The sequence below is a fragment of the Tupaia chinensis genome, unplaced genomic scaffold (assembly GCF_000334495.1).
Source record: "Tupaia chinensis unplaced genomic scaffold, TupChi_1.0 Scaffold000063_1, whole genome shotgun sequence".
Taxonomy (NCBI): Eukaryota; Metazoa; Chordata; class Mammalia; order Scandentia; family Tupaiidae; genus Tupaia; species Tupaia belangeri.
The window spans coordinates 1,415,358-1,438,844 of NW_006159521.1; the positions used below are offsets into that span (position 1 = coordinate 1,415,358).

At 47.7% G+C, this 23,487-nt stretch overlaps 1 protein-coding gene across 5 annotated transcripts in view; it reads right to left on the reverse strand.

Annotated features, from left to right (window-relative positions):
- Positions 1 to 3,917: 3,917 nt before the first annotated feature.
- The window catches only part of SNX1 (sorting nexin 1), a 44,250-nt gene continuing 24,680 nt past the window's right edge, over positions 3,918 to 23,487 (reverse strand). For 4 of the 5 annotated variants that reach the window (XM_006141749.3, XM_006141746.3, XM_006141750.3 and 1 more), the window contains 13 exons: positions 22,185 to 22,312; positions 21,600 to 21,666; positions 16,754 to 16,797; positions 14,770 to 14,911; positions 13,406 to 13,484; positions 12,538 to 12,613; positions 10,398 to 10,511; positions 10,091 to 10,184; positions 8,878 to 9,083; positions 6,536 to 6,679; positions 5,903 to 5,983; positions 4,913 to 4,984; positions 3,918 to 4,353 (listed from right to left, as the gene is read on the reverse strand). In XM_006141749.3, the coding sequence (XP_006141811.1) occupies positions 4,303 to 4,353; positions 4,913 to 4,984; positions 5,903 to 5,983; positions 6,536 to 6,679; positions 8,878 to 9,083; positions 10,091 to 10,184; positions 10,398 to 10,511; positions 12,538 to 12,613; positions 13,406 to 13,484; positions 14,770 to 14,911; positions 16,754 to 16,797; positions 21,600 to 21,666; positions 22,185 to 22,312 (1,298 nt within the window). In that variant the 3' untranslated portion in view covers positions 3,918 to 4,302. The remainder of the gene's footprint in view (positions 4,354 to 4,912; positions 4,985 to 5,902; positions 5,984 to 6,535; positions 6,680 to 8,877; positions 9,084 to 10,090; positions 10,185 to 10,397; positions 10,512 to 12,537; positions 12,614 to 13,405; positions 13,485 to 14,769; positions 14,912 to 16,753; positions 16,798 to 21,599; positions 21,667 to 22,184; positions 22,313 to 23,487) is intronic. The other variant, XM_006141748.3, reaches the window with a different exon arrangement.

Sequence of the window (23,487 nt, forward strand, 5' to 3'; positions counted from 1 at the left end):
AGGAACAAAAACCTCTTCATCTTTAAGGCACAGTTCTTTTCTTTTGTTTTAGAGAGATTTTTGCTACCAGGTGCATGCATTTGCCAAAGAGACAGAAAGGGAGCAGAAAGGGAGAAATCACACTCCCCCCACCCTGTGATTGCCATGCCATAATCCCTTCTCTTCTTGGGATTTTGGGCATGCATGCATATGCGCCTGGCGTGTTTTTAGCTACTGGGTCTGGGACTCGAACCATGGTCAACTACGTGGGAGTCCAATGATGTAACCATTATGCCATCTGCTGGTCCCAAGGCAGTTCTTTTGTAAAAGCCAGCGTCACTCTCCACACCTTTCTCTCGCCTGATTCCACAGGTAGAGGCTTCTGGCTCAGTACTCCCCCTCCCCATCTACCACTGGCCTCCTCGATTTCCATGTCTGTGAGCTCTGCACAGACATGCATGAGCCCTGAAGACCGGAGTCTGAGAAGGCAGTTGTGAAACCAGAAGAGCCTGTCCCAAGGAAATAACAAAAACAGAGTTGCTGGGGCCAGCAGGTGGAGTACTGGTTAAAGTGCTGGACTCCCACATAGGTGATCATGGTTCGAGTCCTGGACCCAGTGGCTTGAAACTCATGTTCAGCATGTGTGTGTATGCCTAAAACCCCGAGAGGACAATGGAGAAGGAATTGCAGCATAGCTATCCCTCCTGGGGGGTGAGTTCTTGCTGTCTGTCTGTCTGGCAAGCACACGTGCCCTAATAGGAAAAATCTTTCTCTAAAAAAAATAATAAAAGGAATTGACAGTATCCAGATGATCACTAGATATAACTTAACAAAGCAAGAAATGTTAAAAATTAAATCTCTTGGGGACTAGCAGGTGGCGTGGTGGTTAAGGGGCTGGACACTTCCACATCTTCCACATGGCAGACCACAGTTCAAGTCCCAAACCTGGTGGCTTACTTTCTCACTTTCTCTCTCTCTCTCTCTGGTCAAATTAAAATAAAGGAATGAATAAATAAAATTAAATAAATTCTTTATAAAAAGTTAAGTCTCTGGAGAAAAGAGTTAGTTACAAACATGAAATAAGGGTCAGGCTAGAACAAACACAGGGCTAGAATATCAGTGTGAAGTTGTTTTTTTAAAAGGTTTTTGCCATAGGGCGCATCCGCTTGCTGTTGAACGACACAGACAGAAAGAGGAAAAGTGGGAAGTCGCTGCCGCGGGGTGGCCACCTCACAGTCTCTTCCCTCCATTCTCTCACACATGCCCAGGGTTGATTTTCGAGCCACGACCAGATCCCGGACCTGAACTGTGGTTGGCTATGTGCGATCCTGCACCTTAACCACCTTAGCCACCTTCTGGCCTCAAGTTCATGATTTTTAATATCTATTTATGTGACCTGTCTCTTAGCATTTCCACGTCTCTATATTTCCTTGCTGGGCCTGCGGACAGCCTCTAAGCAGTGACGCTCCAGTAGCAACGAGTGCTCAGCACCGAGGTCTGGGTCTCTAAAGATGGTCCTCCATGAAAAGGAGTCAAGGAGAGCCCGGGATGCCTTTTTATGCTAGAAAGTACGGAAGTGTTCAAGAAACGATGGGGACACGTTGAAAAGGCATAGGAGCCTGCTATAAACCGGGGGCAGTTTGAGAATCAAAATCAAACCAAAGCAATCGCTGGCAACTAAAGGGACGCTTTTCTTCAGAAGAGCGCCGACCAATACCCGAGATGGCGTCATGGACTTAGAAAACCACGTGGGCAGGCAGCACAGCAAAACCCAATTCAGGCAAGGCCAGCCATCCACCGATGCTTTAACTAGTGGATAAGGAACAGGCTCTCAAAGCGCCTCCCCACAGGTTACGTACACAGGGGAGGGGCCGGCAGGTGGCATGGTGGTTAAGGCGCTGGACTCCCACATGGCCGACCATGGTTCGAGCTCAGACCTGGAGGCTTACTTTCCTACTTTCCCTTTCTCCCTCTCTCTCTCCAGTCAACTTAAATAATAATGATGATAATAAATGAAATAAAGTATTTCTTTAAAAAAATTACACAAGGGAAACTAGTAAATTTAACAATTAAATGAACCCAGCAGCCATCAACCTGACCAAGTGGTGAGAGTTCACCCCAACATACACAGGCCCAGCGGACACCACCAGCTGAGCTCGGACGCACTGAGGACACATTTCTATGTTGTTCCTGCCCAGAACGCAAAGGCCTAATGTAGATGTGAGGGGATCCTACCAACGGCTAGCCGTGTGCTCCTGAGCCAGCACGGGAGCCAGAGCAGCTGAGAGAGACACGAGCAATCCTGTTACAGGTCAGTGTAGGACACAGCCCACCAGAGAGCAAGCGGGCTGCTGTGAAGGACATTGAAGGACAAACAACAGAACTTACCACGGACCAGGGTCAGATAACAGTACTGCATCAGCACCAGGCCTCCTGATCTGGATACCTGACGACTGTACTGCCATGTCTAAGAGAAGGTCCTTGTTCTTAAGGAAGCGTGTGCTGAAGTCCCCGAGGTAACGGGGTGCATGGTTTGCAATGTACTCTCAGATTCAGAAAATACAACATGCGAGTGTCGATAAAGCAAAGCAAAGGGATAAAATGTGGACACCCGGTAAATCTGGGTAAAGGATGTATGGGGGTTCCCTGGGAGTTCCTGCAACTTCTCTGTACATTTGTAATTATATTAGAGTTCATACTAAGTTACCGAAGGAAAAAAAAATACCCAAATCAGGAATCCAGCAAGGGATGAATCAAAATTATGGTACAGTCACTCTACGGAACCCTTAAAAGTATATAGCCTTAGAAATAAGGTTTATGAAGATCTGTAACAATATAGAAAAAATGCTGGTAACACACACAACACTGAGTGACAAAAGCAGGACACAAAATGTTTCATGTGTAGATTATTACAGCTGTGTCAAAGCAGGCATTTAAAATAGAATGGAAGGTTAGGGTCAAAGGTGACAATAAGGAAACGGGGCGGGGGGCAGGGAGAGACCGAGCGACCTTTTTCTGAAAACCTGTTGAAAAAAATACTCCATCACCTGCACTTCCCAGTATGGGTTCGGGTCCGAGTGCAGGGAAATAAGTCTGTATTCTGCGTCCTCTGGCTTCAGGCTGCTCCTCTTCAAGGCTCAGGGCACTCTAAAGACAGCCAACAGGGAGCAGTCCTGCAGCCCCTGCAGCTGGCTTGTCTGGGGGGTGAAGGTGCCATGGAGGTAGTGAGCCGGCTCACACTCCCAAAGGAGCCCATGTCCACTCTGACCTGTGCAGTCTGTGTGGCTGTGGACATAGCTGAGGGGCCACCTGCCCTGGCCAGAGCAGCAGGGACTTGTCTGAACACCTTGGCTTGCACTTATGACACGCGGGGACTCCGTGCGCACACTCCTTCCTGAACGCACAGTGATGGGGCTTTAAGCAGCCAAGGAGTGGGAGCTCTCGGACTACCCCAGCCAGCTGGGCGCCTGGCTCTAGTATCTATGCGGATACTTATTAGTATCTATTAGTCCTTCACACCTAGACATCCACAGTCTCTTGAGCACGTGGCAAAGTGAGTTAGAATCCAGGACTTGCTATCACAAGGCGAGATTCAGAGCCCCGGGAAACTCAAGGAAACAGGGTGGGGATACGGAGAAGTCTGCCTCCTTTGCAGGAGAATAGGCTTTGCCCCTCTTACTGTAAGAGATGTCTTTAAAACTCCTGCCCTGGAGAAACAGGAGTGAGAAGGAAACAGGCGGAGAGACCCTCAGGACACGTAGCCGAGGTAGGTAGAGAAAAAAGAAACCCAGGTCCACAGAGAAGCAGCAGAAAACCTCGTGAACTCCTGGAGAGAAACTGGTCACTATCCCTGGGCACCTACTTAGTTAGAGCATTTCGGACCTGCTTCCCAGCTGCTCCCCGGCCTACGGCAAAAAGCACCACCATTCTGAGTCATGTGACCTGATTTTAAAATATTTTATTACATAATCTTTTCATGGCACCATCAGGAGTAACAGAAAACGTTATTCCCAGTTCCTAAGCCACATCCTGAAAAATATACATTTGTATTTATATATTTATATGAATACTCCACCCCTACCCCATAATTCCACCACCTATTATAGGTCCTTTGCTTAAAGCAGGAAACTATTCTCTTAGGTAAGAAAATATATGTAGAAGCTAAATGAAGTTAGGTTAGAGTAGCAGGGACTAGCTGGGCCGTGGGCAGGAGGCAGGGGTAAGTCCGGCCTAGGCAGGAGGCATCCTGGGTCCATGGAGGTGGAGGAGGACAGTGTATAAAAAGGCAGCGTCACGCAGGTGGCCTCTGGAGTCCTTGGTCCATTAGGAGATGGCCTTTGCCTCAGGAAGGAAGGCTTCCCAGTACTTGGCCAGCTGTGAAGAAGTGGGGGACAGTAAGCAAGTGCCCCCACCTAGTGGCAGAGCCTGAGCCAGCCTGGGAGGGAAGCAAGCGCCATGCCGCGATATTCCCCGGCACCTGGGCCACCCAAGGCAGGCGCGCTGAGCAGGCGCGAAAGTGGCCGCACTGCCTTTGCCACCCTTGAGGCTGAGGGGTCCTCAGCCCCGAGTTCCTGGACAGTCTCTGAAGACTGTTTGGATTCCGCTCCCAGGGAGGCCACAGTTCTGCCCAGTTCAGGCAGCTCCTCACAAAGGACGAGGGCCTCAGTGCTTCCACGGGGACTCAAAGGGTGAGGAGTTACAGGAGGGGGAGAGACGAGGTGTGTCCTCAGAAACCAACTCACCATAGAAGTAGGGCAGCAGAGCTGGGTCCTCCTGCTTAGCAAAAGACCCTGCTGGCTGCTCCACGTTACCGCGCCAGGGCCTGCAGGGCCCCCTCTCAGAAGCAGGGCCTGTCCCTCATGTCACCAAGCCTCTAGGAGGCAGTTAGCCTTTGGCGCAGGCAGGGAGGACAAAGGCCGTGCAGCTTACATACCTGCTGCTGTGAATACAGGAGTGTCTCAAGGTACTTGATCACGTGATTCCTGAAGTCCTTGGATTTCTCTTTCTAGAGGAGACAAGGGTCCCAGGCTGACTGCTCAAACAGTTGTTCCTCCCCTTGAGTGCACTGCCCCCTAAGGCCAGTCTCAGAATGCAGGGCCCTGGCTAAATAGCCTCTGCCGAGGCCTGGCAAGGCTTTCTTGAAGGGCAGGGTGGGGAAGGGGGCCCAGACAGTAAATGAGGCTGCAAGCCCCGTTCTGCGTCTCATTGCTTTGGTCTAGCAACAAGAGTAAGATAGGCAGTGCTGTGCCACGGGAACGAGCACACACATGCACGTGCAAATACACACGCACACGCACACGTCCAGGGAGGGCCAGGCCTATGCACAGGAACCACCAAGTCACTGGCACCTTACTCTGTCCCTACTCAACAGACGTGAACAAAACCAACACTACCACAGGCCCTCCGTCCTGCAGTGGTAGCATGCACTAGACGCTGCTGCCTGGCAGGCTGGGGGCCACAAGGGAGACTCAGGTTCGATTCCTGGTCACCCGGGAAAGCTGTGCCTAGTAATATGCACCTGAGGTGCCAGCTACTTGGGAGGCTGAGACAGGAGGATCAGGGACACAGCAAGACCCTGTCTTAGAAAAACATGAGGCCAGCAGGTGGCACGGTAGTTAAGATGCTGGACTCCCACATGTCTGACTGCAGACCGGGGTTCAAGTCCCAGACCCAGCAGCTTGAAAATCACTCTGGGTGAGTACATGTGTACCCAAAATCCTGAGAGGAGAAGGGATGTGGTCATCCCCTCGGGAAGTGATTTCTTATTCTCTCTCTCACATGCCCTATGGCAAAAACCTAAGGAGAAAAAGAAAAAATGAACACCCAGACAGACACATGCACACATACATCCTACAAAGACCACTCCAACAACAAAACACAACAGGCCCTGCACACTGAGTAGAAGTAGGATCTTCTCTCTCACCTCAAACCGTATCACTTCTTTTCGGACCACAGTTGAAATCCTTTCAAAGTCCCTTTCATACTGAGTCACTCGAGATTCCCACTGGGAAGAGAGGTAAGGAAGGATCACTGACTAGTCAGGTGCTGGTACTAAGGCCTTATCTAGGACAGCAATTCTGCACGTCAGATTCCAGCTGCTCACTGCCTCTGGGTGCGAGCAGCAGAGACCATCAGGGCTTTGGCATGTAAGTCAGAGTCCAGCAGAGGCCACCTCCTCCAGACTAGCTGGGAGACAGATATTATGGGCCCCAGCCAGGCCTTGTCTTCCAGAAAACTCTGGTACTCCAACAGCCTCCGGCTTAGGTACACGTAAGCAGGGCTAGAAGCTGAGGGAGGCGTACCAACCCTCTAGCTGGCTTTTCACAGACATGCCAGGACCCCTCCCCTGGCCAGTCTGGGTGGAGCAGGGAGAAGAGGTGGACCAGGCCTACGGCAGACCCAGGATCATTCTCAGAGGCTTCCCTAGCAGCTGCGGCCCTTTAACGCAGTCAGCTACCTGGCCTGCTGTGGGGTCCCGGGCATCTGGGTGGGAGGGGGCCAGGGCTCATTCAGGAGCCAGCAGAATACCCCTGGCTGGGCTGCCTCAGGAACTCACCTCTGTGATCTCATCCTTGGCCTGCTGCAGCTTGTCGGGCTTGTTGGCCCACAGCAGCCGAGCCTCGGCCTCCCGCTTCTTCTGCAGAGTGACCTGAGCATCCTGCCAGCGCTGCCATGTCTTCATGCGCTGGTCAAAGGCAGCCTGTGGGAGGAATGAGCTCTTCAGGAGCACTGCTGGCTCTGCCTCAACCTCAGGGAGGCTCTCCCAGCAGCTGTGCTGGGGAGGGGCTCAGCGAGGGCGGGTTCGGCAGCCACGTGTTAGTGCCCAGCTGGGAGGTTTCAGGTATGGAAGCACAAGCTTGGGTAAGACTCCACTCCAGCCTCCATGCTGCTTCATGCTCCTCCCAGAGCTGAGAGCACAGGGCCAGTGCCAATGGCAGTGCCCAGCACTAGGGCCTCTGCACTGGACCACCCCCCTCAGCTTGGCCAGTGCACAAGTTACACACTCCCGAGGTGCCTGGAGCTTGGATTACGGCAGAGAAGGAAACGCGGGCGCCCTCACTCATGGAACCTACTGTCAAACAGAAAGGCCGACATTGCCCTGAAAACCACGGACGGGCTTACACAGACGCAGAGCACAGAGAACATGAGCAGGGCGCTGTAACCGTACCAGAGACCGAGCTTAGCCCGCGAGGTGGGTCAGTGGAGGCCCCCTAAGGAAGCAACCTTTAAACTGTCATCCGGGTCACACACAGGGCTAGCCTGATAACTCAAACGATCACAACTACCAGGGACATGCTGCTTTCATCCCAGCCACAAAGTCACTTGCTCTAGGCTATCCGGGCCTCCCAGATGTGCTCCAAAGTCTACTCACTGGTTTTGTTTCCAGGCCCTTGACCACAATCAGCATTTCCAGAGATGGGCAACAGTTGGCCTAACTAAACCAGGCCCCCAGCCCCAGCTGGTTTACAGGCTCCAGAAGGCTGCCTGGCTGTGCGAGTGGGCCTAGGGCCAGCCTCCGCCCGTGTCATTGCTTCCTTTCTCAGCCAAGTTCCCTGCATATTTCTAAGCCTCCTTAGAATGGCCCTTCACCAACACTTGAACCTTAGGAAGTGCGGTGCACCCAACTCACCTCCCTAGCACTGCCGCTGCTGCTCCCCTGCAACTGCTTAACATCTCAGCGTCAAAGGACTGGGTAAAGAACGACTTCATCTCCAAGGAAGATGCAAGCCCAACCCACGGGGCTAACCACAGTCCAGCTCCAGGTTCAGGGGAAGGCAGAAAAGAAACCTCAGCTCTTCCCTTCAGTCCCATCACCAGCTCGCAGTTTGGTGCTTCTCTATCTATGGCCCACAGGGCTTCCCTCGCAGCCACATCCCTCCAGGCTCACCCTGCCTGGGACGTCAAACCCAGAGTTGTGCTCTCGTGACCCTGAACAGTACTCAGAAATCCTTCCCCAGAGACGGAGCCCTTCCTGGGATGGCTCTCCTGTCTAAGTGGTCTGACCAGTTCTAACCATTCCTCAGCAGGTTATTTTTCTAGCCTCTTATCTCTCTGAAGTGAGCAGCAAACCCAAAGCCTAAGGGGGAGGACAGGCAGCAATCCACAGGCTCTATTACGACCTCTGTTGGTGGAAGCCAGACCTGCTGGCGGTGGCTCCGCTCCTGACAGCACAGAAGCCCTGGTGGGAAGTGTGCTGGGGGCAGGGAGGGAGCAGCACTGTTCCCAACAGGAGGGTCACAGGGCCTGACTCCATGCTAAACCAGGGCAGACCCGGGCCCTTAAAAGATAGGCGCCAGCTTCTTGGTTTTCTCTTCTGCCTCCTTAATTGCTCTAAGAGCTCATGGGAAACCACGCTGCCCCAGTCACCAGGAAAAAGAGGTGCTCGACCTGAGCAGGCTGCAGGGTAGTCATCGGTGTGGTCAGCACAGCACAGAAGGGCCCTGGCAACAAGCTGTCTCCTACATGCAAGGACAAGCCAGTCCCATGTCGTTACCTGACTGTCCACACGGAAGGGACAAGTGGAAGGCAGAAAGAGCTCTTACGGGGCAGAGTCGCCGCTTACTGCTAAGGAGGCAAAGACCAAAGGGCTGAGGAAGGCACCGCTCCGGGCCAGGACAGCACGTCTGCAATAAGCTGTGCTCGAAGGAGCACAGGGGACACCGTGCTCAACCTGAGAGACCACTTGGAAATCCCAGAGCAGTCCTTTCTCCTAACGCACCTAGGAAACTGGCCACGAGCCTTAACATGACTCACCAAAACTAGCTAGTACAATGGAATGCTTATAACTTTATAAGGTTTATAACTTTACAAGCTATAATGGAATGGAACTTTCTTGGGAAGAGGAAGAGCACAGAAAAGTTGAATTAAATCTAGGGAGGAGGAGGAAAAGCAGCTTACACGGACTATGGCCAGAAGGCGAATGTAGTCACTCAGGAGCTCTGCGAGCAGGAAGAAGTCATTGTTGGCCTGTTCCTGGTGGAGCTGCTCGATTTTTTCTTCCACCTCAGCCAGCTGGGAGAGTGCCCGTGACAGAGCTGTGTTGTCCTCGGAGCTCCCGAGCATGGCGAGGCTCTTTGCAAACTGGGCTGTATTCAGTGCTAGCTCTAGAAGGAAGAAAAGATAGCAAAGGCCCTTCGAATCTCACAAGGAAAAGGGACACGTCAGCTGGCACTCATGGCATATCTTAGCAATGCGGGCCCAGCACATGTGACCACTGAGGGCCCTGCTACCCAGTCACTGACACTGTGGTCAAGTTTAGGCAGAAAGGGCAGGGAATCTGGCCTGGTCACAGGAGCGGGAGGGAGAGGCACCCGCTATTGTATCTCACTAGGTCAGGCCCGCCAGGAGGAAGCAGCTCCAATGTTAACACAAACAGGCCGAGGGACGTCATGTTACAGCTCACGGGCTGTAGCCTGTTTGCAAGAGAGCATGACTGCCTGAGCACGCTGTACCTGCATCTTCTGGAGAAGGGCACACCGTGCAGAGCCGGGTGGGAAGGAACAGTTCAGCCTTGCAGGCTGCATATTCTTTCCTTTCCTATTCATTCCTCTAAAAATGTAAAAACCATCCTCAGCAGCTCATGGCAATAGGCCACAGGCCAGACCGTAGTTTGCCAACCCTTGAACTGGCCTTGTGCTACTGGATACCTGTTTAGATTTCTAATTATCAGCAAGTTGAAGGCCGAGAAGGAGAGCCCTCATAATTTGAAAAATTTTACTAGCACTTAAGCAAATTTCATTGAAAACAGGTCAGGAGACATACAAAGTTTCCTGCATTTGCGTGTGGCTGTGTTGACTGTGTAACCACAAGCACGTGTGACATCACTTTGAACATGAGCCACAAACTCAAATCATATCGCTGCAGGCCACATCCCAGGTCAAGCAGGCCAGCTTCCCTTCACCCCTGCCAGGTAGACAGTGCAATGGCCACAGCGGCTGAGTGCCTCCTGCCAGCACGGGCCGTGCATATCTTTTCGATCAGAACATCAGGGACCAGGTGGGCTGAGAATTTCGACCTGGCTGAGAGGCATGGGAACGGCATGTCCTCCCATGTCCAGCTCACTGGAGACATGGGCTTCCTCCAGCTTCAAGTGCGCTTCAGAGGCCATTACCTTTCCTATGGTTGACTAGAGTTTCGACCACAGCATGCAGTTTCCGTAAGCGCTGCTCCTCACACTCTACCTCCTGGAGCTTCTCCTCAAACCACTGAAACACAACAGGCCCAGAGCTTTAACGGAGGTTCCTTGTGTAGGTACAGTGCAGTCTTAGCAGTTTTCAAAAAAGGGGGACTGAATTATCTTTTAAAAAAGTTCACTGAAAAAAAAAAAGGCTAACTGCAGACATTCCAAGACTTCTCAGGATTTCCAATCCATAGCCTGAGGGGTGGGGTGGGGGCGCTGAGAAGTACAGGCCACTCACAATGTCTGACTCATTCATCTTGATGGTCATTTTGCTGACGGCATCTGTGGCTTTGTTGAACATCTTGAGGAGACCAGCACCACTCAATGTCTGGGTACCCACGGCACGTGGCAGCTGTAAGACCAAGAAGGTGGGGTGGCAAGTTATCTGCTGTCCCTATCTCAGGTTCAGATGGCATGCCCAGAACTTTCCAGACAAATTACTTGAACCATAGATGGTTGTTTTCAAGGCAGTTAGACGAGTCTATACCTAACACGTGCAGAAAGGAAAGTAGACTATGAGTGTCATGAGGCCAGGTGACCTCCCACCGAGATTGTCTGCCCACCTAGACAATGAACTGGTTAAATACCAAGCATGCTTTGGTCAAGTCCAAAGTCCTCTTGGATTAGTACATTCTACACACAACTGGACTTCAGGTCCTGAGGGACTTGCTGTATACTGTGATTCCATTTGATTTTCCTCAGGGAACAAGGGTCCAAGGATAAGAGCATTAATTTTTCAGATTGAGACTACTTTTAGGGATGACCTAATTAAGCCAAGCATGCCACATATTTAGCAACAACCTGAGTGGCTTAGTCTTATCACTATTCTCTTAAGGCACAAAAGGGATGCCAAAGAAAGTAGATTTTAGTGCTTAAGACTCTAGAGCAGTAGTTCTCAGCCAGGGCCATTTTATCCTCCACTGTATAGCTAGCAATGTCTGTAGATGATCTGGGTTGTCACAGATGGGGATGCTACTGGCATCTAAGTAGAGGTCAGGAACAGTGCCAAAATGATGCCTGGGACAGCCCCACAGTGAAGACCTGTCTGTGCTCACAGAGCTGCTGTAGACAAACCCTATCCCAGGGACATGAAGTGAGGATGAGGGTGAAAGTACACATTTAAGAAAACCCAGAGGAGGACGGTAAAATTTAAAGCACTAGACAGAATTTTTTAATTAAAAATTGTATTCTGGGGACCGACAGGTGGCATGGTGGTTACGAGTGCTAGATTCCCACATGGTCGACCACAGTTTGAATCCCGGACCTGGCGGCTTGCCTTCTCACTTTCTCTCTCTCTCTGTCCCTCTGTGGTCAAATTAAAATAAATAAATAAATGAATGAATAAAAGTTCAATAAAATAGTCCTTACAGAAAGAAAACAAACAACAACAAAAAAAACCCTGTATTTTGGGGGCCAGACAATAGAACAGCAGTAACAAATTGAACCCACAAGAGAAGGTCCTTGATTCATGTCTGAGACACACACATGCCCAGGATCCAGGCTGGCTGAGGTTGGGAGAGGATCATGGTACGGAGACAGTTAGGAGTGTGCATCATTTCTCTCTTAAAAACAATTCACTTTGGGGGAAAAGAAATATCACATACTGAGTACCATTTTCTTCAGTAAAGTAATACATACTATACATAAATTAAAGAAAATTTCCAAAATAAACCCAAAAAGCCCCCAATTGATAGTCCTATTTTGTCCCTTCTTTCTAATCTCTATGTTGATATAAAACTCTATTTTATTCTAATGTAACTTTTGGTCCTTAATGACTTATGTGTTTCTACAGCTGTATTCATATACTGTTTTCGTTCACATTTTGTAATTCAATGTATGCTCCCATGTGCAAACATTCCCATATGCTTTGCTTCTGATAAGAATAAAGTACTTGTTGTATTGGTATCTTTCACTTAATTACTCAGTTGTTAAGGGCTGTTTCCCTTCTTCATAATTATGAACCGCCTACGCAGAGCCTGTAAAGACTGTCCTCTTGAATCAACACTTTTGCTGCTTGGCAGTTCTGTGGCCTGTGGTGATTGCTATTTAACCAATGTCCCTCGGCTACTGGCACAAAATATGCCTTCAACTGGAGCCAAGTAGTAACCTACGGAAGACATGCCAAGGACGTGTCCAAGAGGTTATTGTGTTGATCCAACACGATGAAACTAGGTTGCGGTTTGATGTCTACAACTAGTTGCTTTTGACTATGGGCAGAACTTCTTCTATGTCAAATGCTGAAAAATACTAGTCACTCCTAGGAGGAGGGTATAGTCTTGCAGTAAGCATACCAAATGCTCGAATATTTGTTGAATGAACTAGTTCTGTTTAATGAGGGAAAGATAAAAATTGTTAAGTTCAGACTGTATAATACTAACCTCTTCTTTTTCCAAGAACTCCCTGACATCAGGGTCCTGTAACATGGTAGGATGATTCACAATCCTCTGAAGGTACCTGAGAGGTAAACAGTTGTGACCTGGTTACTTGATCTGGCTTCACAAGGTTTTGGGCATCATACCTGGTAGTGCCAGCAGAGGTGCCATGTCTTTCACTACCTAAAATGTCCCCGGATAAGGCACATAAGTGGGATTTGCTTGTGAGCACAGAAGTCCATCTTTTTCACATTTCAGAAAGGGACATAAAAGTAACTGGTCAGAAGCAGCCCTCGGAGCCGTTCGTTCTGATCACCCAAGGAGAACAGAACAATGTGCTCACTCAGGATGGGGAAAGAAAGACGGTCCATTCCAAAGGCAGGAAGATAAGAGACGTAGAGCTAAGAGATATTAGAGGTAATATGTAGATGTGAATCTTTGTTTGTTATTTATTTTTTGATTCGCCACAGGGTGGGTGTACTTGTGGAGGTGGGGCAGGGAGAAAGAAAGCACCATAGGGGGATGGTCACATCACAATCCCTTTTTCTCCATTTTTCCTCTGGGATTTTGGGCACACACACACACACACACACACACACACACACACACACACACACACAGTGTGTTCTTCTTCTTCTTCTTCTTTTTTTTTCTGTCCCAGTATGTCTTCTAAACTATGAGACTTGAACTGTGCAGCTGGCCACGTGGGATCCATCCACTTTAACCACTGTGCTACCAAATGGCCCAGGAGATGTGAATCTTAATTCACTCAAGTTTCATCTCCACTAACTCAAGCAAATGTTTCATAATCTAGTCAGTTTCAGTTTTTCACCTGTTCTCACGTCATGCAGGAAAGCGGGTGTATGGCAGTTACCTTTCTAGAGCAGCCCTCCGTTTTTCAAGAAATTCTGCAGAAGAAGAATCTTCCTTCCCAACTTTCACTTTTGTCATTCCTAACATGGAATTTAAAAAGTAAAATTACCATAAATCATCATGAAACAAATAACTGTGTAAAAAAAACCAATAGGAAGAAAGGCAATGAGCATAGCATTACAAAGCACAACCAGGCTGGCCTGATGGCCTAGTGGTTAAGGGAGTCAGCTCTCACATGGGTGACCATGCTGTTTGAATCCCTACCCAAGTAGCTTGAAAAATATCCTGGGTGTGTGTACGTTTCTGCCCCAAATCCCAACATGGTGGAGACATAGAGAAGAGACCATGCCCATTGGAGTTGGTGCTTTCTCTCTCTCCTCTGTCTTGTCTCTCCCTAAGGCCATTTTAGGGTGCATGCACTCGTGAGAGAGAGACAGAGAGAGGCATGGTCATGATGCAATCCTTTTCCTGCATTTCTCCATCCTGTCAGTATTTTGGGCAGGCATGCACAAGCACCTGGTGTGTTTTTCACACCTCCAGGGCCAGGATCCGAACAGGACTTAAACCTCAGTTGTCCACATGGGGTCCAGCTCCCTATGTATAGTGACTGTTACACTAGAGGGCTGGGCCCCTGCAGGCATGAAAAAAGGTTCTTTGCATGAGAATAATTTTTTAAATAGTCTCTAAGTGTTGAACGTTCTAAACTGTCAAACTTACAGAGTGTATATTTTCTAAAAATGGGGCTGTGGGACTCATTATAATAAGAGATTAACATCAATTAACAGTAATGGGAAGGTTCCCCTGCCCCCACTCCAAGATAGTACATTTCAATCTGGAGTAGCAGCGATCATTTAAGACTCCTGGATATCAAAACAAAACAAAAAACTCTAGAGACTAGAACCAGAGCCCCAACTATACCCAAGGAAAGAGACCATGTCAAAATATGCTATTTGTCTAGTCCTCAAATATACAAAGATGCTAGAAATCCCTTTTTTTTTTTAAGAGATTTTTTGCTATAGGATGTGTGCACTCACCAGAGAGAGACTGAGAGACAGAATGCGAGAAATCACCCCCCAGGGGCATGGCCATGCCACAGTCCCTCCTCCTCTATTCTCCTCTTTGGAGATTTTGGGCATGCATGCACACGTGCCTGGCATGAGTTTTAAGCTACTGGGTTGGGACTCGAACCACAGTCAACTATGTGTGAGTCCAGCGACACAATCACTACACCATCTGCTGGTCCCAGGAATACCTTTTCTAATCACAAATTAAGCTGTTAATAGAATTAGTCTCATATAAGTAAGTATATTATAGAGTGAATGCAAAGGAAAAAAATCCAAATGGAATTGAAGACCACAAGCTTACCTATTAGGCTCTTTTCAGGTGGAGGAGGGACAATGAAGCCATTCTGAGAGTGCTTCTCTGAAAGCTTCTCATAAAGACCCAGAAAGTCACTAAATCTTCTTTTCACTGCAAACTGTTTACTTCTGAACATTGGTAAGCTCGTCTTGGGGACAGAAAAAACACAAGGCGATTTCATTCCAAATAGAGAATGAATTAGTACCTTGAAAACCAGCCAGCTGGCATTAGAGACATCCATTTCCCAGACACTTGCCCTTTAGCTACCTGGCAAATACTGTTACTTTCTCCAAGGCAGAGATTCTTAAATTCTTGAACTTTTTTGAGCTATCGTTTCTTTGGTAGTCTGAGAGCCTAAGGAGTTCCTTCATAGACTAATGATTTTAAATGCATAGGATTACAAAGGTAAGCAATTAAATTCAAATACAGCTCCATTCCCAGGTTAAGAACCCTAGCTCTGAAGAAGCAAATGATGAATTCTATTTTAACGCTAGAATTCTACAGTCGCCTATAACCTATTCATCCTGCACTAACTTATTTAATTGTGTGGGCTGCTAGAATTAAAGCAGCCAAACTAAAAAAATGTACAGTCTAAAGAGTGCTTCTAAGAGAGGAAGTGGGGGATGAAATGTCTATGCTGTAGACACTTTAAGGTGTCATTGGATCGAGAGCTCACAGGACGCAGGGCAGGCCCACAAGTAACCAAGAGACAAGACAAAGGACAGGTCTGGTAAAAAACGCCAGGCACATACCATAACGACAGCACGTGATACTCACCAGATAGGCAAAGTTTAAGGAGGTTTGCCTTGCCAATTACTGGCAAGGACGTGAATCAATGGCAACTTTTACATACCGCCAGTGGGAGTACAAATTGGTACCAAGATTTAAAAAAATAGTCTGCATTCCTGTGTTCAGTGTTCATACTACCTATGACTCAGGGGAACTCTTCCTGGTTATAGTCCCTAAAATCTCTTCCCTGTGTGTAGTAGAGACGTGTAAGAATGTCCACAGTTCAGTTACAAAAAATGGAGACATGTTCGCCACAGAAAATGTTCACCACAGGAAGACGGATGAATGTATTACAGGGTGTGCACATGATGGACTGATTGTAGCTACGGCCGCAAGAATGGTCCGAGAAATGGTACTGAGTAAAGAAAGCACTATTTTCAGCATGATGCCACTTTTATGATACTCAAAAGCAAGGCAAAATGATGCATTGTTTCGAGACTTATCAAAGGAAATGAGAGCCAGCTCAGGAAGGTGACCCCTTCCCAAGGATGAGGCTGGCTGTGACGGGGAGAAACACGCAGGGGGACTCAGTGGTACTCATCTTAAGACTGGTGGTAGGTTCAGAGCTTCATTTTATTGTGCTTCATAACTTGCACACATTGGGTAATTTTGTATGCATTAATATTATAGAAAAAAGGAAGACCAGACCTGAGGGACAAAAGGTTAAGGAAAATATTAAAAGAAGCTCCACAGAGGAAACCTCAAAAGGACTGAGGACTCTGAAGTGTGTAATTGCTCTTGGTTTAGGACAATATGTCACACTAGCTCCACGACACAATTCCGAAGAGGGCTGGGGCTAATGTGGACACACCACGTGTCTTTTTTAAAAAAACATTTATTGATTTATTTATCTATTTATTTGTTGTGGTTTTCAGGCCATTAGGTCTGGAACTTGAATGGCAGTTGGCCATGTGGGAATCCAGAGCCTCAACTGTTATGCCACTAGCCAGTCCCCACACCATATGCCACGATAAAACAGAGGAGCACGCTGAGCATCAGCTCTCTGAAAGCTTGGGAAGGCCCAGTCGGGAGTACCCAGATGAGATTACTAAGAGGAGATGCGCTGCTTTATCTTGAATAAACATGAAAGACATTGGCAAAGAAACTGAAGAGATACCCAGGAACAATCTCAATGCCGACCTCCTTAGTATGGACGCCCACATCTGTTAAGATGGCCATCAGCGGGGTTACCTGGACTCACCTGTGTTGTGACTTTGTAGGCTACGTACGCATTCATGCCGTCTCCTGTGGGGGAACAAGGAGACAGGAGAGGATTGTTCTGTAAACCAAAGCAACGCTACACGTGCTAACATCTAACCAGGAATCATACGCCATGGAGCCCTGCATAAGAAGGGATACTTGGGTTCATCTCCAAGCTTTATATGCACTCCAAAAATGCAGCTCTAGCTCTGCCTTAGGACCCCTGGGGCAGATATCATGCCCCCACGGATGCAGGCTGGACCCAGTTTGAATTAGACAAGAGAGTCGGCTCCCTGTTCCAAAGCCAGGCTCCATTTATACCCTCTACAAAGCAGTCCTGGACACTGACAATCCATCGGTTGTTACCATGCCAATATTTGGGCTGGCTGCACACATCTGTCCGAAACCAAACAATTCTCTTGCTGTATAAAGCAGGAGGAGAAGGAAGCAACTGATGCAAAAGGAAACAAGTAGTCCTACCCTAGGATAGCTCTGGGCTTGGTTTGCTCTTTCAGAAATATCATCACGGCCCCCTCCGCTGGTGCTGGGGGACACTGACCTCTCTGAACCATGCTGCTCATGTTCACCCAGAGCAAAGGGCCTGGCAGGAGGATACTTTGGCTGCCTGATGTCACACAAATCTCTTTTTCCTGGAGGAATTATTCTTATGAAAAAGCCTTTGACTGTTAAATAATTTGGGATTCAAGCAACTGTTTTCCTCTGTGGTAGTGTCCTGGCCTAGACCACTCAGGGAGATAAAGGCGCCATTGACTCCCTGAGCAATGAAAAGATATACACTGCAGTCCAGGCAGACCCAGCTCCGGTGCTGGACTGTGGTGTTTGGGGTTAGTTTTGTTCCCCTTCTCCCCGTGCCCCCGATTCCTCCCCACATCAAACAGCAGAAAACCTAGGCCAATAATTAGCAGGTGCTTAAACTCCTGAACTGGTCCTGGGGCGAGGGGCCAGGGGAGGAAGGGGCAGTAGTGGCAAGCTGGGCCAGCACACTGCAGCTTGGTTCCAATGAGAAGGCTGGAAATGCCCAGCTTCACACAGTACAGAGAAGCTACAGACTGTGTTGGAATAGAAGGCTTGCCTGTTCTACCTCCTCAACCCCACCACAGCCCTCCTCCACGTCCTCTGTATCCCTCCAGTGTTCACCAAGAGGAACCGAGAGAGGAAAGAACCAATGAGGTTAAAGTCTTTTGAATACAGAGGAGCTAGGAGGCATCCAGAAACAAAACCAGACATTTAAAATTGAAGACAAGTAAATTACTATCCTCATCTAGGTATAAGAGCACTTCAGAGGTAATACCATGGTCTTAACATTTACATACGTTTTCTGAATAATTTCAGAGTTGAAGATGGCATATATGAATTACCACGGCTAGAAAGAGAATATCCTGGTAGAAGTCAGACTCTAATCGGTTTAGATATGTAGTGACTGAAAAGCATATATCTGATAAACAGCCTATAAACAGAATGTGCTGTTATAAAGATCAGGCCTTGAATAGGAAAATGTTTTAATTAGCTGGTTTCTTGGCATCAACACAACTAATCTAGGCTGTGGTGCAAGGGAAAGAAAGCTTATGACCAAGAGTATCTGTGTGTAAAAAGAGCTGATCCATGAAATATGTAAACTACTGTCATAGGATAAATCTCCTTTAATTAGGTATGTTTAAAGTTGTAACTTGCAGCACCCCAGAATGCGACTTTGTTTCCAGATGCAATCAAGTTAAAATGAGGACCGCAGAATGGGCCCTAGTCCAATATAATTGTTGTCCTTATTAAAATGGGGGGCACGGGGTAGAAAATTTGGACACAGAGATAGACATGCACTAGAAGATGATACAGAGACACCTAGGAAGGATGTCATGTGACAAGGAGGGCAGAGGCTGGCTGAAGTAACGAGCCTCTAAGCCAAGGATCACCTGAGGCTACCAGAAGCGGGGCAGACGTATGAGACAGCTCTTCCCCAGTGCCTTCACGGGGACCAAGGCCCCGCTGACAGCATGTTTTCAGACTTCGGGACTCCAGAGCTGTGAGATAACGTATTTCTGTGGTTTCAAGTCTCCTAGTTTATTATATTTTGCTATTGCAGCCCTAGGAAATTAATATACTATGTCTCTTGGGCCAGACATCATGACATTAGATATTAAAACAATTAGCACTATTCATAATATGTCTTCTTTCCCCAAGAATTTAAAGCAGCTAAAAACTAGGTTAAGATTTACATGCTTACAGAATATTCATAAACATTACTGAGGCAAAGGGAACCTGGACAGGTCATTTAAAGTCCTGGTGCGGGTTCTGCCACAGACCACATGGCGCCTTCAATTCCTTCCACTGTTTGGTGAGGGAATTATATAAGATGCTCAAAAACGTCCTAATGGTGCAATATTTAGGAAAAGTAAAAACCAACAATTTAATGACAACCATTCTGGCATAAAGTCTACTTACTGCAATTGCCAGAGAAAGAGGAGGAGCGGGAGAAAGCACCCCTCAATGGGGCGTGGTAATGCTGCGATCCCTTTGCCATCTCTCCATTCTATCTAGATTTTGGACATGCACACACATGCACCCGGCATGTTTTTCAAATGACTAAGGTCAGGCCTCAAACCGCAGTTGGCCAAGTGAGATCCAGCTCCCTTAACCATGAGGCCACAGGTCAGTCCCATAAAATCTTTTTTTTTTTTTTCCCGGAGAGGTTTTTGCTATAGGGTGCATGTACTCGCCAGAAAGAGAGAGACAGAGAGACAGAAAGCAAGAAATCACCCCCCAGGGGGGATGGCCACGCTGCAATCCCTTCTCCTCCATTCTCCTTGGGGATCTTGGGCACGCATGCACACGCGCCCGACGTGAGTTCAAGCCACTGGGTCCGGGATGCGAACCGCAGTTGAATACATGGGAGTCCAGCGACATAAACATTATGCCAGCTGTTGGCCCCGGTCCGATAAGATCTTACTAGTCTTTACAAATTTCTGTCTTTAGTTCTGAATAGACAAAGAGTTGGAAGTTTCTTTTCCTCTCTCAGCCATATACACTATACCCTGTTCGGGAGCACAAGACTCTGCACAGCCTCTCTGTAAGGGACTCTACCTGGAACAAGGAAAGTGGGCCTAATGTTTTCTGCTCACTGATAACCCTCCAGGCATGGGACAGGGGAAGGCTATTTTAGAAATCCAAATCTGGATTTAAGTTTTATGCTTTCTGAAAATTGAATTTCAATTACTTGCAATTCGACCTGGGTATTTTAGTGTTTCATTTATGAAAGTGCCACAGACTTCCCTACCTCACTAGGATATTGAGAGTATGAAATAAGTAATAACAGAGAGTTTCAAACTTTTCGAAGGGAAGATAAGTTTAGTATACTAAAATTTTATTGCATTTATTTTTAGGGTGATTGAGTAAACTTTATGATCCAGAGGGTTTAAAATGGTCTCGTTAACTAGAAGAAGGCAACATTGTTTTTTGCTTGTTTCTAAGAATGACTTTAACTTATTTATTTATTTGTTTGTTTGTTTATTTATTTGTTTTAATTTGACCAGAGAAGAACAGAGAGAGAGAGAGAGAGAGAGAAGGAAAGTGAGAAAGCAAGCTGCCAGGTCCAGGACTGGAACCACGGTCAGCCACGTGGGAGTCCAGTGCCCTTAACCACCATGCCAGCTGCCTGCCCCAACATTTAGGGTTTTCTTTTTTGGAGAGGTTTTTGCTGTAAGGGCACGTGTGCTTGCCAGAAAGACAGAGAGACAGAAAGTGAGAAATCACCCCCCAGGGGGGATGGCCACACACTGCAATCCCTTCTCCTCTATTGTCCTCTCAGGATCTTGGGCACACACACACACGCGCCCAGTGTGAGTTTAAGCCACTGGGTCTGGGACTCGAACCACGTTTGACTACATGGGAGTCCAGCAATGTAGCCATTACGCCATTGACTGGTCCCACATTTGAGTTTTTAAAAAGGGATTTTTTTTTTTTTTTTTGCCAAAGGGCACACCTTGTCACTGAAGAAAGATAGAGAGGGAGACGAAGGGAGGGAAAGTGAGAGAAAGCACCTCCCGTGACCACACCACAACCCCTTCTCCATTCCTCCCTCCTGTCAGGACTTTAAAATGCATGCGCAAGGGCCCAATGTGTTTTTCAAGCCTCTGGGTCAGGACTTGAACCGTGCTGTCAGTCATTTGGGAACCGACTACCTTAACCACAACGCCAGTGGCTAGCCTTAAAAGGATTCTAGGTCCCGGACCTGGTGGCTTGCTTTCTCATTTTCCCCTCTCTCTCTCTCGCATGTGTGTCTCTGTCTCTGTCTCATGTGTGGTGAGCACATATGCCCTAAAGCAAACTTAAAAATAATAACAATAATAAATAAAATAAATAAATAATTAAGAAGGATTACTAGGGCCAGCAGATGCTGTGGACATTAAGGTGGCTGGATCCCACATGCTGACCACAGTTTAAGTCCCAGATCTGGCAGCTTGAAAATCACACTGGGTATTTGTGTGCCCAAAGTCCCGAGAGCAAAACGGATTGCGGCGTGGTCATCTCCCCTGGGGTGGGGGTTCCTCACCTTCTCTCTGTCTCTCTCTCTCTGTCTCTCTCTGGCGAGCTCAGGCACCCTAGAGGAAAACTAGGAAAAAATTTTAAAAGGGTGCTAGTGTTATTTGATGTCTCTGATTCCCAATGCTAAGAAAAGTCTAAATAAAGTAACGTGCCTGAGAGGCACAGCAAGGGGAACCCCGATACGGGACGGACAGTGAAGCACTGCACGCTGTGTCAGCTCTGGAGGTACCCCCAGATCAGACACCAACGCCTCCCACAGCCATGTCACAAGGAGTCCCAAGAACACTTACCTATCTTCTCAGGGTCAGTTATACCGACTGTCAAGTCAAATTGGTCCTCCTGTTCTTCTTCCTCTAGCTTTTTAAAGGAAACACAAACCATGAGATTTGAAATGAAAAAAGTTATTAATTTTACCCTGAATCACCCTTACTGAAAAAACAAAATCAAGATGTGTCCTTCTGTGTATCAGTGTTCAGCTCTGTCCATTCCCAACAACTCCAAGGAGCCAGCTCCCACAATTTTAAGTTAAGGACCAGCTCAAGGGTCTCGAAGGTCTGTTCCTTCAAAATCTTGTTTTGACGGCAATGATTTTACTAGGTTTTGGAAGACTTGCCCATCCTTAAGTAGGGAGTGAGGAAGGACTATGCTCCTGAACATGGGAGCTTCGGCCACTGAATACCATCAGTGACCATTGGAAGGCTTCATGCTGTCCTCTGGGCAATGGATACTCTGCCCCAGAGAGTTCTTTACTGGGGTCCGGCTGTCCACTAACTATGAAGGTCTTCTGCAAGAGTCATTAAACATCTCCTCAAAGTTCGTACGCAACAGAATGGCAGCACAGAGTTCTACAAATCTGAAAGAAACGAGATTCTCACCTCCTCGTAACTTGGCTGGGGCTTAGAGGAGTTAGTGGCTTCCTGGGAAGGAAGAGAAATGAGCGTTCTGGCTGGCACCTTCTTCTGATTATTTTGTGTGCTGTCGAGGGATAATTCCACTGTGGCATCTAAAAACAGTTGGTATTTTAAAACACAGGTCAATACGGGGTCTACAGGCTAAGACAAAAGCAACTATTCTCAATACTTAGTCAGATGAAGATAACTAGAATCATGGAATTTTCACATAGACAAAAGGGGAGGACGGTTAGGGAAGTGGGAGAGCAGAACTGTACCTTTCTCTCAGGCTTCCTACACAACTACTGGAGACCTGTTTCTTACCTAGAACTTAGGCAAGAACCAGAGATTTAGAAAGAAGACTACATAGCTCAAGTAAGCATATTCTTTTAAAAATACTTATTTATTTAATTTTGTTATTAGTATTATTTTTTAAAATTTGACGAGAGAGAGAGAGAGAGAGAGAGAGAGAGAGAAAGGGGAAGTGAGAAAGCAAGCTGCCAGGTCCGGGACTTGATCCACAGTCGGCCATGTGGGAGTCCAGTGCCCTTAACCTATCAGCTGGCTCCAATTAATTCTATCCTTAGGAGTATTCTTTTAGAACATATATGAACCCTATTTATTCTTGTTATAATCATTTGTAAAAGAACGTTGATTATCTGCTTTGCAAACCAGTATGATGGAAGCGACAGGCATACCAACAGCAAAAACATGATGTCAACAGAAGAGTCAAAGACTGGGACCAATAGATGGCAGAGTGGTTACACTGCTGGACTCCCACATAGTCGACTGCAGTTCGAGTCCTGGACCCAGTGGCTTAAAATTCATGTTGGGTGGCGTCAGGACCAGGGTCCAGTGCAAAGAGCCCTTCATCCTGGGAGCTGGGAGGCAGCCAGAAAGGGGGCCACTCCCTCGCCCATCAGGGAATGCACGCTGGTGGGGAACCTGGTGCTAAACCATTCGTAGGCCACCTACTTCTGGGTTGGGATTTCGGATGTAGCAGAGCAGCTCCTTCACTGTCATCTATTGAGCATCAGCCCTTGACACGAGGGTTTGTTTCTTTTGTATAAATAAAAAATAAAAGAAAGAAAAACACCAAAAACCAAAAACCTCATGCCAGGTGCGTGTACGTGCATGCCTAAAATCCCAAGAGGAGAATGGAAGAGCTCTGCGGTATGGCAATGGCAAGTTGCTGAGGTTCTAGGACTCCGGCCGCGAACGCGATGGTCTTCCTTACGGCGCAGCTGTGGCTGCGGAACCGCCTGACCGACCGCTACTGGCGTGTCCA